At 37.2% G+C, this 15274-nt stretch overlaps 1 protein-coding gene across 2 annotated transcripts in view; it reads left to right on the forward strand.

Annotated features, from left to right (window-relative positions):
* MAP3K5 (mitogen-activated protein kinase kinase kinase 5) overlaps nt 1–15274 on the forward strand; it is a 282518-nt gene that overhangs the window by 139567 nt on the left and 127677 nt on the right. For both annotated transcript variants that reach the window (XM_075862477.1, XM_075862478.1), the window contains exons 10-12: nt 414–567; nt 14032–14139; nt 14348–14397. In XM_075862477.1, coding sequence (XP_075718592.1) covers nt 414–567; nt 14032–14139; nt 14348–14397 — 312 coding nt within the window. The remainder of the gene's footprint in view (nt 1–413; nt 568–14031; nt 14140–14347; nt 14398–15274) is intronic.

Genomic DNA, 15274 nt, shown 5'->3' on the forward strand with positions numbered 1-15274 from the left:
GATAAGCTTCATTCACCTGCAGAGTTATATTCATCTAGGGTAGCCCATAGCAAAACTGTGAAATTTTCTCTGGTCATTTAGATGTAAAACAGCCTAGTCCTTAACCGGTCAAACTTTAAGTCACTGTTGATTTACAGACTGACTTTTCAAGCATTGAAAATAAGGTGCTCTTGTAAATAAGTTGTTTGTACTCTAACAGCGACATATGAGTTCTCTCAGGATACCAAACCTGTTATAGGACCGACTGTAGAATTTTTATTGCATATTAAATAAAATTCACAATCTAACTAATGGTAATAATCACATCTATCAGTTTTGGCATTTTTATCTCAATGCATGTTTTACTTCCAATCAATTTGGTAAGTTAGTTATGATATTGATTTTATTAATAAATGTATGTATTACTATTTTAGGTACTTGAACTCTGTGGTGGAGACCATTCTGATTTATCAAAAATTTAAAAAACCAAACTTGGAGAAACATGTATCCAAACAAGAGCTTGTTGATTTTTGGATGGATTTTCTAGTTGAATCTACAAATACAGATGTGTCTGTGGTACGATTTCCAGTAAGTATATGTTGCATATAGTGTGATGGAACAAATCTTAATATTATTTTTTTTAACACCAAGAACAATTTATTCGCCTTCACTTTAGATTTAAAGCTTATGTTCTATAGGTTTTTTAATTATACTGTTTTTAATAATTTTCCATTTCTAACTGTATTAACCCCTTCCCCTCGTAAACAACTTTCAGATTTTAATTTTAGTTTTTTCCTCCCCACATTCCAAAAGCAATAACGTCTTTATTTTTCCATCGATATAGTACTATGAGAGCTTGATTTTTGTGGGTCGAGTTGTAGTTTTTCTTAGCACCATTTATTTTGCCGTATAATGTACTAGGAAACGGGAAAACAATTATTAGTGGGGTAGAAAATGAAAAAAACAGCGATTCCTCCATGGTTTTTTGCTCGCCGTTTTTACAGAATTCACTGTGCAATTAAAACAACATGTTAACTTTTTTCTGTGGGTCAATACGATTACGGCGATACCAAATATATATTGTTTTTTCTATATTTTACTACTTTTACAAGTAAAAACCTAGGAGTAAAAAAGAAAATTAATTTTGTGTCGCCAAATTCCTAGAGCCATAACTTTTGTATTTTTCCGTCAATTAAGTGGTATGAGGGCTTATTTTTTTTCGGGATAAGCTGTAGATTTTAATAATACCATTTTGGTGTACATGCGACGGTTTATCACTTTTTAATTCATTTTTTGTGGGAGATTAGGTGACCAAAAAATAGAGATTCTGGCATTTTACAATATATTTATTTTTTACGGCGTTCACCGTGCGGGTTAAATAATGATATATTGTAATAGTTCAGACTTTTATGGTCTCAAATATTTTAAGTATGTGATACAATAGCTATATGGGGCTATTTAAGTTGACATACAGGATTGTTGGTAGTAACACCATTTTTACTAGCACTATGGCCATATTTACCATGCACACTACCCTAGATCTTTTGATTTAATGTTTTCATATAAGTCACTTGACTATTGACTATCCCATGGTACTTAAAAAAGGTTAGGCTGAATTATTTGAAGGTTAGTAATGTACCATCAAGTGGCATTATTCTGGACTTCCCTCAGTTTAATTTCAGCCAAGAATATATCCCAAATGCTGCCACTATGTCGAAGACCCTCTTGATTGACTGACAGGTGTGAATTAAAAAATATATATATTCATCAGCATATAGTGCTGTTCTTTCACACCTATTCCCATACCTAGATCTCTATTGTTAAATCTTCTGTAATCAAAGCTTCTAATGGCTCTATTCCTAGTAAAAACAACGGAGGGGACAAGGGTCAGCCCTGCTTGGTTGCCTTGCCAATCGAGAAGGCTTTCAACGCCAATCCATTAACTGGATCGATATACAATAATTTAGTCCAGTTTAAGAAAACTGGCCCAAACCACATCGGTTCCATCACTAACCACATATATACCCACTCAACTGGTTTGAAGGCCTTGGCTGCATTTAGCAATTTTATCATCCTCGTACCGGGATTATTAGGGTGAAACTGTATATTCGTGAGAAACTTTCTTATGTTACCAGAGGTAGATTTTCCCCTTCCTAAAATCTGTCTGGTTGTCATGTACTATACTTGCCATTACTTTTACCAATCATTTTGCTAGAACTTTAGCCAATCTCTTTGCATCCGTATTAAATTCAAATCAAATTCCGTGGATCTTTCTCATATTTTTACAATTGCCTCAACTCCAACTAGTGCCCCTCTCAGATCAAGGGAGGTTCCCTAACCAATACAATTTATCCAGTGCTTTGTAACGTTGGAACAGTAGCTCTTCCTGAAATGTTCTTAATATAATCTAATCACGGTGATCATTCAAACATGGACGCAGCAAAGGCCTTGCCCTACTGTAATTGAAGCATCTAAAATCTTTGTTTAATTGTAAATTTAGCCAATTTTATCCCAAATTTGATGTGCAGAGCAACTCAATTTGGACAGATAAAGGTTCTGATAGAACAGTAAAAAATTTTATTTAGTATAAGTTTCACATTAGTTTACCCTTTACCGGGCCATTTAACCCCTTAGATGCCACAGTTAAAAGCGAATGTGTTATCTCAGGAGTTAAACGGCGGGAGGGGGCTCCCTCTGTTTCCCTATCGGCACCCCGTGATTGCCAGGCTTGCCATTTCTTTATGCCTATTAGACAAAGGCTTGGCCTAATAGATTGACTGTTCGTTTTCAGACCAGCAATAATGGTACGACATACTAAGTATACCAAAGCATTATAGAAGTGATCAGAAGATGCCATTGTTAAGCTTCCTAGGGGGACTTTAAAAAAATAAAAAAATAAATAAAAAAATTTTTTTAAATACAATGTTTCCATTTTTTTTTTAACAAAAATGTTAACGTATATGTGTATTGTATTTTTTTAAAAATTGCCGCCACAGTCATAACAACCCATATAATAATGTTACTTCAAGCGCAGTTAAACTGTGGTAAAATGAAAACACAAACTACGGTCGCCTTGCTTTTTTTTTTATTTTTTCCATACCCGACTAAAAAATAAGAAATGTTAATCAATAATTTATATGTACCCTAAAAGGGTTCTGTTAAAAATATAATTTGTTCAGCAAAAAATAAACTGACATATGGCTACAATGACAGAAAAATAAGTTATGTCTCTTAAAATGCGGTCACATAAAAACAACATTTTTTTCAACAAAATTTTACTATTATTGTTAAATAGTAGTAAAACCTTAAAAAAAAAACAAACAAAAAAAAAACATATTTTGTATAGCCGTAATAGTACCAATTATAACCTATATAAATATATTTCTTGCTAGTTCATTATACGCAAGATACCACAATATTCACATTTATTAAACCAAAAAAGAGATCTTGATATCATGCAATTATATTCGTCAAAATACAATTTTATTAAATAAATTTACAATTTATTACACATCAGTACAAGAATACAGAAATAACCCCCCTCCCAAGTATATACTATAGACATTTAAAATATATTAAAAGAAAGCCAGGTGACTCCTAATATGTCATGAGTAGTGGTAACTCCTCACAAAACACACATACCCCTCAGGTGAAAATCGAACTAGATACCATGTGTGTTACTGTTGACACAGAATGCAGAACACGATCTATTAGAACAAATAGAATATCAAATCTTATAGAAATAGCGTGACCATGCTAGTGATCCTGTTTCAAAACGGTGTAAGAAAAAAGGATAACATTACAATTGGTAACACATAAGGATTTAAAGTTACTAGTGGTGATAATTCGGCATACCTGAGGAGGACATGATGAGTGTGATACGGCACCTGGACACCGAGCACCTCGACGCGCGTTTCACAACCTTCGTCAGTAGTAGTGATTGCTACTCTGACAATTCCAGTTTAAATACAGTGTAGGAAAACCCCAATGACCAATGGTGTGTCGCACACCACTCACGCCCACCGACGTCTCACCGTCAGCGTCATGACGAGCACCACTAAATGCGAAGCATCAGCAATGTCCGTCATTATCCTGACTACTTCCGGTCTGAGAGCGGTGAGTGCCGCAGCGCGCAAGCTCACCACCATCAGGCATAATTATTATACAAATGCATCATTAATAGGGTAATATCAACCTTATATCTCCAAGGGATTATAAATCAAACATTGACATGGAAATGTTTAAGTTTTTAAATATATACCAGTGCATCCCATACAATGCAATCATCAGTATGCATCACTAGTCACGTAATGCATATAGATAGATTGCAAAGGATATCATTGGAACTGGATATAAGACCATATTGTATCAATATACGACACACAGTTGGTAGTTAATGAGTGAATAAGTTGATTACTTGTGCCAAAGAAAATATATGTATATAAATCATGTATCTGCATATATAAATAGAAAAATAATAATAAAGACTATTTAATCATAATTAAATAAGTAATTAAATGAATAAAAAAACAAAAAATAGTGAACAAAGTATAATGAATCATATGTATAAAAAATGTGATACTACACAATTATATACACAATATCATTGTGTTATGTAAATCGGCTATATATAATATAACCAATTTAAATTAATAACTTGTGTATGAATATATATATATATATAATTTAATAAATGTGAAAATATGAATATGCAATAATTTCATGGTGAGACAGCAAATGCTGCAGCAAGAGCCATGAAAGTCCCACAAGGGGCGGACACCCGGGATACCCACCAAGCGGGGGCCCTCCGCTCAGGAATATACACCGGGACCAACCCCATGCCAGACAGCCAAGCCATCGCCGAAACAATCAAATACAAATCAAGAAAAAATACATATTATATATATATATATATATAATATATATATAATATTTTATATTCCTGTGTTAAGTGAAAATGTGCACCAAACAATACATACATAAAATTACAACATATGGTTGTGCATAATCCAAGCGCATACCATACACATATACCACTGTGAAATTAATTCAAATGTATTTTCACAATTTACATAATCAATATACATTATTAATTAAAACAAAATAACACCCACAGAAATTATATATTATGTATAATAAATACCCACACATATATACGCATATTTTAGGCACAAAAACCAAATTGATATTACAAAAATATATATACACCATTCATATACAATGATACGTACAAAAATCTAAATATAAATAATAACATTACAAGCACAATATACAAATACATTATAAACAAATACAGCATAGTATCATTAACCCCTTCCCTCTTTGGCCGCTTTTGACCTTCCTGACAGAGCCTCATTTTTCAAATCTGACATGTTTCACTTTATATGGTAATAACTCCGGAATGCTTTTACCTATCCAAGTGATTCTGAGATTGTTTTCTCGTGACACATTGGACTTTATGTTACTGGCAAAATTTGCCCGATACATTCAGTATTTAATTGTGAAAAACACCAAAATTTAGCGAAAAATTGCAAAAATTTGCATTTTTCTCAATTTAAATGTATCTGCTTGTAAGACAGGCAGTTATACCACACAAAAATGTTGCTAACTAACATCCCCCATATGTCTACTTTAGATTGGCATCGTTTTTTGAACATCATTTTATTTTTCTAGGACGTTACAAGGCTTAGAACTTTAGCAGCAATTTCTCACATTTTCAAGAAAATTTCAAAATGCTATTTTTACAGGGGCCAGTTCAGTTGTGAAGCGGCTTTGAGGTCCTTCGATATTAGAAACCCCCAATAAGTCACCCCATTTTAAAAACTGCACCCCTCAAAGTATTCAAAACAGCATTTAGAAAGTTTCTTAACCCATTAGACATTGCACAGGAATTAAGGCAAAGTAGAGGTGAAATTTACAAAGTTCATTATTTTTTTCCAGAAATTCATTTTGAATCCATTTTTTTTGTACCACAGAATGTTTTACCCAAGAAATGCAACTCAATATTTATTGCCCAGGTTCTGCAGTTTTAGGAAATATCCCACATGTGGTTCTAGTGTGCTACTGGACTGAAGCACCGGCCTCAGAAGCAAAGGAGCACCTGGTGGTCTCCTTTTTATTAGAATATATTTTAGGCACCATGTCAGCTTTGAACAGGTCTTGTGGAACTAAAACAGTGGAAACCCCCCAAAAGTGACCCCATTTGGGAAACTACACCCCTCGAGGAATTTATCTAGGGGTGTAGCAAGCATTTTGACCGGCCAGTTTTTTTGCAAAAATTTTTGGAACTAGGCCATGAAAATGAAAATCTAAATTTTTTCAAATAAAATGTAGGTTTAGCTAATTTTTTTTCATTTCCAAAAGAACTAAAGTAGAAAAAGCACCACAACATTTGTAGAGCAATTTCTCCCGAGTAAAACAAATACCCCACATGTCGTAATAAATGGTTGTTTGGACACACGGCAGGGCTTAGAATGGAAAGAGCGCCATTTGGCTCTTGGAGCTCAAATTTAGCAGGAATGGTTTGCGGAGGCCATGTCGCATTTGCAAAGCCCCCTAGGGGACAAAACAGTGGAAACCCCCAACAAGTGAACCCATTTTGGAAACTATACCCCTCAAGGAATTTATCTAGGGGTGTAGCAAGCATTTTGACCGGCCAGTTTTTTTGCAAAAATTTTTGGAACTAGGCCATGAAAATGAAAATCTACATTTTTTTCAAATAAAATGTAGGTTTAGCTAATTTTTTTTCATTTCCACAAGGACTAAAGGAGAAAAAGCACCATAAAATTTGTAAAGAAATTTCTCCCGAGTAAAACAATACCCCACATGTGGTAATAAACGGTTGTTTGGACACGCGGCAGGGCTTAGAAGGGAAAGAGTGCCATTTGGCTCTTGGAGCTCAAATTTAGCAGGAATGGTTTGCGGAGGCCATGTCACATTTGCAAAGCCCCTAAGGTGACAAAACAGTGGAAACCCCCAACAAGTGACCCCATTTTGGAAACTACACCCCATGAGGAAATTATCTAGGAGTATAGTGAGCAGTTTGACCCCACAGGTGTTTTACAGAACTTATTGGAAGTAGGCCGTAAAAATGAAAATCTACATTTTTTCAAATAAAATGTAGGTTTAGGTATTTTTTTTTCATTTCCACAAGGACTGAAGGAGAAAAAGCACCATAAAATTAGTAAAGCAACTTCTCCCGAGTAAAACAATACCCCACATGTGGTCATAAACGGCTGTTTGGACACACGGTAGGGCTCAGAATGGAACTAGCACCATTTGGATTTTGGATAGTGTCTGGGCGCAATGTCACATTTGCTGAGCCCCTGTAGTACTAGTACAGTGGAAACACCCCAAAAGTGACTCCATTTGGGAAACTGCACCCCCTGAGGAATCATCTAGGGGTATAGTGAAAATTTTGATCCCAAAGGTTTTTTGCTGAATTAATTAGAATTAAGCTATGAAAATGAAAAATATATATTTTTTCCAACAAGATGTAGTTTTAGATCAACATTTTTCATTTTTACAAGGAATAGAGAAGAAAAAGCACCCCAACATTTGTAAAGTAATTTCTCCCGAGTACGGTAACACCCCATATGTGGTTATAATAGGCTATTTACGTATATGGGAGCATTCAGAAGAAAAGGAGCGGTACTTATCTTTTGGAGCGTAGATTTTGCTGGAATGGTTTGCGGACGCCATGTTGCATTTGCAAAACCCCTGATGTACGAAACAAAAGTGACCCCGTTTTAGAAACTACACCCCTAAAGGCATTTATCAAGGGGTGTAGTGAGAATTTAGACATCATAGGTGTTTTTCAGAAATGAATACGCAGTGGATGGTGCAAAGTGAAAATTGCCTATTCACCGCACAATATGTTGTGCCCCTAGAGAATCTTACCCCATAAATTGTTAAGCGGGTTCTCCCGGGTATGGTAATGCCTTACTTGTGGCCATAAATTGCTGTTTGGGCACACTGTAGGGCTAAGAAGGAATAGACCGCCATTTTGAGCATGGATTTTGCTTGGTAACAGTTCTGTTTGGGGTTTTGCTGGTATTTCAGTTTATAATGTGGGGGTATATGTAATCTGTGCGGAGTACATCAGGGGCATATGTAATCTGTGCGGAGAACATCAGGGTATATGTAATCTGTGCGGAGTACATCAGGGCATAATAAGAGGGTATACTAATGGGGTAAATAATAAAATTCTCCATAGATGTGGGTTACGCTGTGAAGCGATCCGTTATGCGCAGGCCCCCTTCTGTAACGCTCTGCACCTTTTGGGGACTTTTTCTCTTTCGTAGTTTGGGAAATATTACTGGGAAAGTTTTGCGCTGGTATAATACGGACACCCTCGCTTCCATCGGATGTGCTATGTCCCTCCCTTTCCTAGTTCCTAAATACTAGGGCCCTGAAACTGAAGGAATGTTCCCCTCCGGCCTGCGCATTGAGATGTTATTTCATCACCGCATTACTAGTGCCGTAACTTTTTTGTTTTTCAGTTGATTGAGCGGTGTGCGGGCTTGTTTTTTGCGAGACGGGCTGTAGATTTTATTGGTATCATTTTAGAACACATACGACTTTTTGATCACTTTTATTTCATTTTTTGGTAAAGGAAATTACCAAAAACAAGCAATTCTGGAATCGTTTTTTACTGTTTTTTTAATCGGCATCCACAGTGTGCCCTAAATTACATGTTAGCTTTATTCTGCGAGTCGATACGATTACGGCGATACCAAATTTATATAGTTTTTTTTATGTATTGCAGCTTTTGCACAATAAAATCACTTTTTTTATAAAATCATTTGTTTTCTGTGTCGCCATTCTAAGACCCATAACTTTTTTATTTTTGCGTGCACGAAACGGTGTCAGGGATTATTTTTTGCGGGACGGATTGTTGTTTTTATTAGTACTATTTTGGAGTAAATGTGACTTTTTGATCACTTTTTATAGCATTTTTTGAAAGGAGATGTGACCTAAAAACAAAGATTCTGGCGTTGTTTTTCATGTTTTGTTTTTTTACGGCGTTCACCGTGCGGGATAAATTACATAATAGTTTTGTAGTTTGGGGCGTTACGGACGCGGCGATACCAATTATGTATAGTTTTTTTAATTTTTACGGTCTTCCCCATAATAAAAGACTAACTATGGGAAAAAAGTCAGTTTAGCTTTATTTTTATTTGAAATGTGTGTGTTTTTATTGTTTTACCACATTTTTATTATCTTTTTTTTACTTTTCTGACTTGTCCCACTACGGGACATGAGGGCCTGATGCCCCGATCGCTACTCTAATACACTGCACTACATACGTAGTGCAGTGTATTTGCGCTGTCAGTTATTCACTGACAGCAAGCCTATGAGGACACGCCGCAGGCGGGTCCTCATCGGCTCCCGTACAAGGCAGACTCGGACGCCATTTTCTGGCGTCCAATTGCCACAGCAACCCAGCGATTGCATCACTGGGTTGCCGATCGGGTGAAAACCTATCAGATGCTGCGCTCTATTGAGCGCAGCATCTGAGGGGTTAATCTGCCGGGTCGGAGAATAGCTCCGGTCCTGGCAGTTACAGGAGGGTGCCAGCTGTATAATACAGCTGTCACCCCGCGGTGATGGTGCCGGCTCTGCTTCTGAGCCCGCACAATCACTGCGCCGTACATGTACGGCGCTTTGCGGGAAGCACCTCCCGACAGCGCCGTACATGTACAGCGCATGTCGGGAAGGGGTTAAGGTGAATACATGTGACAGCCAATTGCCAATCCAGTACAACACTTTATGCAGTAGATGTTACAAATAACAAAACAGGTATCAACCCTGTCAAAAAACAGGTACCATACGTAGATTAAATTGCATTACGACAGGCTTATGGTGTAACTTCATGGTAGTAATTCTTCCATCATCCATTTTATCTTCCATCGTAGTCACATAGTTGTATAGGTTATCGGTAACTGAATTCATGACCGAATCAGTCAAACGGGATCTAATCAGAGTAGCTGGAATATATCAATTAAAAAACACAAATATAACACAATACTTACAAGAAGGATGCAAAACTTTGAGATTCGTTAAGGCCTTTAGGAGACATAGTATCCAAGATCACAATCCATTTAGTCTCCTTCCGCAAAAGGTCCCTAAAGACATCACCCCCACGATTCCCCTGATAGATCCGATCAATCCACTTAATTTTGAGCGGTCTCCAATTCCTATCATGATGGTCCCTAAAGTGCCTAGCTAATGGCTTATTTTGATCCCCAAAACCTTCATCAAATTCTCCATTGGCAATTCCCTTAATGTCCCGAATGTGCTCCATCACGCGCACTTTTAACTCCCTCGTGGTCATCCCCACATAGATTTTATTGCACGGATATTGTGCGTGATAGATCACATTACGCACATTACAATTTATAAAATGTACTATACTAAAGGATCGTCCAGGATCTGACCCCAAAAAGGAGTTAGTTCTCTTATTGGGCAAGCACCACAAGATCCACAAGGCACATTGCCCCATCTCGGTCCCCTAGATCCAAATAAATATTTGTTCATAGGAGGGACATAATGACTCCGAACCAACATATCCCGTAAATTAGGGCTTCGACGCGGTGTCATCGCTGGACTATCAGTCAGTATCCTACCTAATCTTTTGTCCGTGAGTAATATGGACCAATGTTTCTGAAAGATATTACGAATAGAGTTCCAATTTTTATTAAACCTGGAGATAAATCTCACAGTGGTATCATTCAGTTGTTTTTTTGTTGTTGTTTTGGGTTTCAAAAGGTCATTTCTTTTCAGGGTCCTTGCATACGCATATTCCCGTTTGACATGAGTGTTATCATAACCTCTTTTGAGGAATCTTTCAGTTAAGTCTTTGGATCTATTCTCAAAACATGTGTCCGAGGAACAAATATGTCTTGCACGTATAAATTGTCCCCTTGGAATAGCTTTAATAACATCTTTTGGATGTGAGGAGTCAGCCTTCAAATAAGAGTTTACGGAGGTGTCTTTTCTAAATATATCAGTCACCACCCAACCATCTGATTCAATCAGAATTTTAAGATCCAAGAATTCTATTTCAGTTTGACTATACTTACTGACAAGTTTGACATTCATGTGCTTATCATTCAAATAGTCAAGAAATTATGTCAAGTCCCGCTCGCAGCCCTGCCATGCGAACAAAACATCATCTATAAACCGCCTCCATGAAATAACAGTGGATTCATACGGGTCATGCTATTTCTATAAGATTTGATATTCTATTTGTTCTAATAGATCGTGTTCTGCATTCTGTGTCCACAGTAACACACATGGTATCTAGTTCGATTTTCACCTGAGGGGTATGTGTATTTTGTGAGAAGTTACCACTACTCATGATTCATGATATCATATTAGGAGTCACCTGGCTTTCTTTTAATATATTTTAAATGTCTATAGTATATACTTGGGAGGGGGGTTATTTTTGTATTCTTGTACTGATGTGTAAAAAATTGTAAATTTATTTAATAAAATTGTATTTTGACGAATATAATTGCATGATATCAAGATCTCTTTTTTGGTTTAGTAATAGTACCAAACCTTATAATAAAGGTGACGTTATGTTATTTATGATGCACGGTCAATGGCATAAGTCTGAAACCCAAAAAAAACTGAATAGCTTTTTTTTTCCACCCCCCGACTTAAAAAAAAAAGCTGACAAAAGTTAATCAATCTTTTATGTATCCTAAAGTGGTTCTATTAAAAAATGACTCGTCCTGCCAAAAATTTGCCCTCATACAGTTACATACGGAAAAATAAAAAAAAGTTGTGGCTCATGAAATGCCAGAATGTCAAAGCGAAATAAGATGCTTTACCCTACAGACCTAAAATAGGCCAGTCCTAAAGGGGTTAAAGATCCTTTTATATCAAGCTGCTTACATCCTACACTTATTACGAGCGACAGGTCTATTCCCGCAGGCTAGTCATCTGCAAGCTTTAAATCAGCAGCTGAGGTATTTGCTTATGACAAGTTTTCTACAGTTTATTCATCAGTGCAGGTCTGATGACCAGACTGATGTGAGACACTGAGGCTCGTTTAGAGAGAATGACCTGGTCTCTATGCCTGGCTCCAGCGGTATGGTGCCGGTGATGGCATATGCTATTTGTGTTTAGAGTATAGAGAAATACAAGCCAGTGTGTTACCAGCCTAGTCTTCTGTTTTTCCAGCTCTGTCTTGTGTTTCCCCAGTCTTTGTTTGCTTAAGTGTTTCTGGTCTGGTTTAGTTGTTCAGTTTATTTGGTCTCTATTGTTCTCCTTTCTGCCTAGCATGGTTTCACTGGGTTGTGGATCTATTTCGTTTTTGTTTTCATTGCCTCGGTTTACTAATGTTTTTCCGGGGTTTGTATTACAAACCGTGTCTGCAGATCCGGGAAAGTGTTTGGGACAGTGAGGGTTAGTTCGGTCTGGTGTTAGGGTCAGTGTTTAGAGAGAGATCCTGGAATAGCTATAGGGTTAGTCATCTTGTCATCACCAATCATCTATTTTTAAAAAAAAAAATTTTTTTACCATTATCCGACTGTTATCACACGTAATCCGTTTGTTCCATCATCTGTCTGAGATCATTATCTTGTTACCATCCACGTCTTCAATCTGTGAGGTATTGTTTTCATGTATTCCTGTTCCCTTCTAGAAGTATGTGCTCCATATTTCCCTTCGAATGAGTGGTTGGCTCACAATTCCAACTTACTGTAAATCTTGGGGATAACTGGGAGACAGTTTGTCTCCAGGAAAGGGGATTTCAGTAGGTGAAGTCTTGTTCTGCACTTCTGCTATCTTGTGGCCAGCCAGCGTTGTTACATTATCCTGGTTTCCGCTTCTCCTACCCCACTCATTACTTTACCCACATGATCTTTTCTTAAAGACTATTCCAATTTAAATAGAGCATAGATGTATCCAAACATCTTCTAATTTTCTACTGTCCAAAGCATTGGGCTATTCTTCTTCTGATTTCTAAACCGTAAATGCCACTACTACTATATTTTTTGTATTTTTTTTCAGGCCCTAGGTTTTTTTTTTTTGTATTTTTAAATGTTGTGAAGAATGTTCACTTGAGGCGCTGAGTGGATATCCGAGTAATCCTAGGTCAGTGGCAATTATAGGTCCATCTATCAAGGGAACAAGAGCACCAGTAGGCTTCATGCAGAAGGCAAGGTCAAAAGACCAGAGTCTCCACCGTCGACCACACCGGTAACATCGATGTCAGAGGAATTCGTGATAACTGGGGCAGCAGGGGACAGGGCCGGATCAATATAGAGCAAGATTATGGGGATTTTTCAGATCTTATGTTCTGTTGACGGCAGCCAAATTAGTGTGAGATGTTTCCAATGCTCATTTTTTTCTTAATATGTTATGTTTCTAAAATCCAATCTAGAAAGCTTCTATTTACAAAGTTAAAATTAAATGGAAATCAAAATCTCAACCCCCAGTTTTTTATTTTTAGATGATCCAATGATTTTGGCTGATAGCCAGAACGTATAGATGGGGGGCATGTTTAGTGTTTCTCCCGTCCAGAGCTCTGAAAATCACTTAAAAGAGGTAGACTTCATATTTGAACTAAGCGATTTTATCAAAACCAAAAAGCATCAGATATGCACTGCATTGGTGTTTTTTGTTTTTTTCTTTAGATGTGTCTGGGAACCATCAGACTGTCCATTATTGGTTTAAAGAATTTGTCCAGTTTTGAAATGTTTTTTTGTTTAAATGGTGCCCAATGATTAGGTGATATCAGAGAGTGTTCTGCTGATGGGACTCAAACCCCCCCCCCCCAAATCCCAAATCGATTTGTTTTCATTGAGGAAAGCAATCGGTGTCTAATAATTTCCTCTGAATAACATAAAGGATTGGGCTGTCCTTGTAATGCACTGATGTGACAGGTCCTCTGTATGGAGAATTGCTCTGAGTAGAGGCTCTCCGCTATAGCGGATATAGAGCAGTGTCCCAAATGGGGCCACCTTCTAGTAACTTCGAAATAGGACCTGTTATACATGTTTCTAAAGTTTTTGTTTTTTTGTTCTTAATTTTGACTAGGTCTTGATCCTGGAACCTACAAAGATCTATCAGCCATCCTATCTATCAATCAATAGCGAAGCTGATGAGAAAACTATTTCTATTTGGCATGTTCTTCCTGATGATAAGGTAATTTATATGGAATAACCATAAAATAAGATGGCATATCAATGTAATCGAAAATATAATCAGTATCAATTGTGTATAATGTCATATAAAAAAGGACATATGACAATAAATTCTAAGTAATGCTCTATGAATAATCTGATACTTGATGAAGCGTTAGTAAGAATAATACAAAAACACACCTAACCACTTTTTTCTACGCATTTTTCAGAAAGGATTTCATGAGTGGAATTTCAGTTCTTCTACCATAAGAGGTGTAAGGTATGTTTTAAGTGTGAGTGCATGAAAGAACCCTTCTGTTAAATGGAATGATGCAACTGATAACCAAAGCATATGCCCACTTTTTACTAAAATTCATAGTTTAAATCTTTAATACATGCTAAATAACATTTATTTCTTTAACTTGTACTGATTTTGCGTTTCTACTCTGTTCACATCTAAAACTGAATTAAAAGGGTATTCTAGCCGATAACCTGTATCTGTTAGATTTGTGGGGGTCTGACTGCTGGAACCTCCACAGATTGCTAGATCTCCAGTAAGCTGGACTTTTTATGGAGAAGGGGTTGATCACGCAAGCTGCCTCTCCATACAACTCTGTAGGAGTTATGGAAAGAAAATGATTGATCACAGTAATCTGTTTCCGTAACTCCAATAGAGTTGTAAGGCCCCATGCACACGACAGCAAACAACCTCAGTTTTTGCGGATCGCAATTGCGGTCCGCAAAAACGGAGCCATTCACTTTCATTGAACACTGACACCTTTCCGTAGCACTACGGAAGGGTGTCAGTGCCGTGGAAATGTTCCGGGAATTATGGAACATGTCCGTTCTTTCGCATTTTGCGGGCCGTGCTCCCATACATTGTATAGGAGCACGGCCCGAAAATGCGGCTGTCAGTCAGCGGCCGGCCGTGCCCGCAATCGCGGGCCGTGATTGCGGGCACGGTTGTGTGCATGGGGCCTTAGGCATCTCATTTCTCATGCTGTGATGACAGATGTCTTCCATTCTAGGGAGCATGGCATGGGGGTCCCAGTGGTCAATAATTTATCTACTATCAATTTGATAGGTGATAAATATCTATCGACTGAATTACACCTTTAAAGTATATTCCTACTTGTAGGCACTTAAAAGGGTTAAAT

The sequence above is a fragment of the Rhinoderma darwinii genome, chromosome 4 (genome assembly GCF_050947455.1).
Source record: "Rhinoderma darwinii isolate aRhiDar2 chromosome 4, aRhiDar2.hap1, whole genome shotgun sequence".
Lineage (NCBI taxonomy): Eukaryota > Metazoa > Chordata > Amphibia > Anura > Rhinodermatidae > Rhinoderma > Rhinoderma darwinii.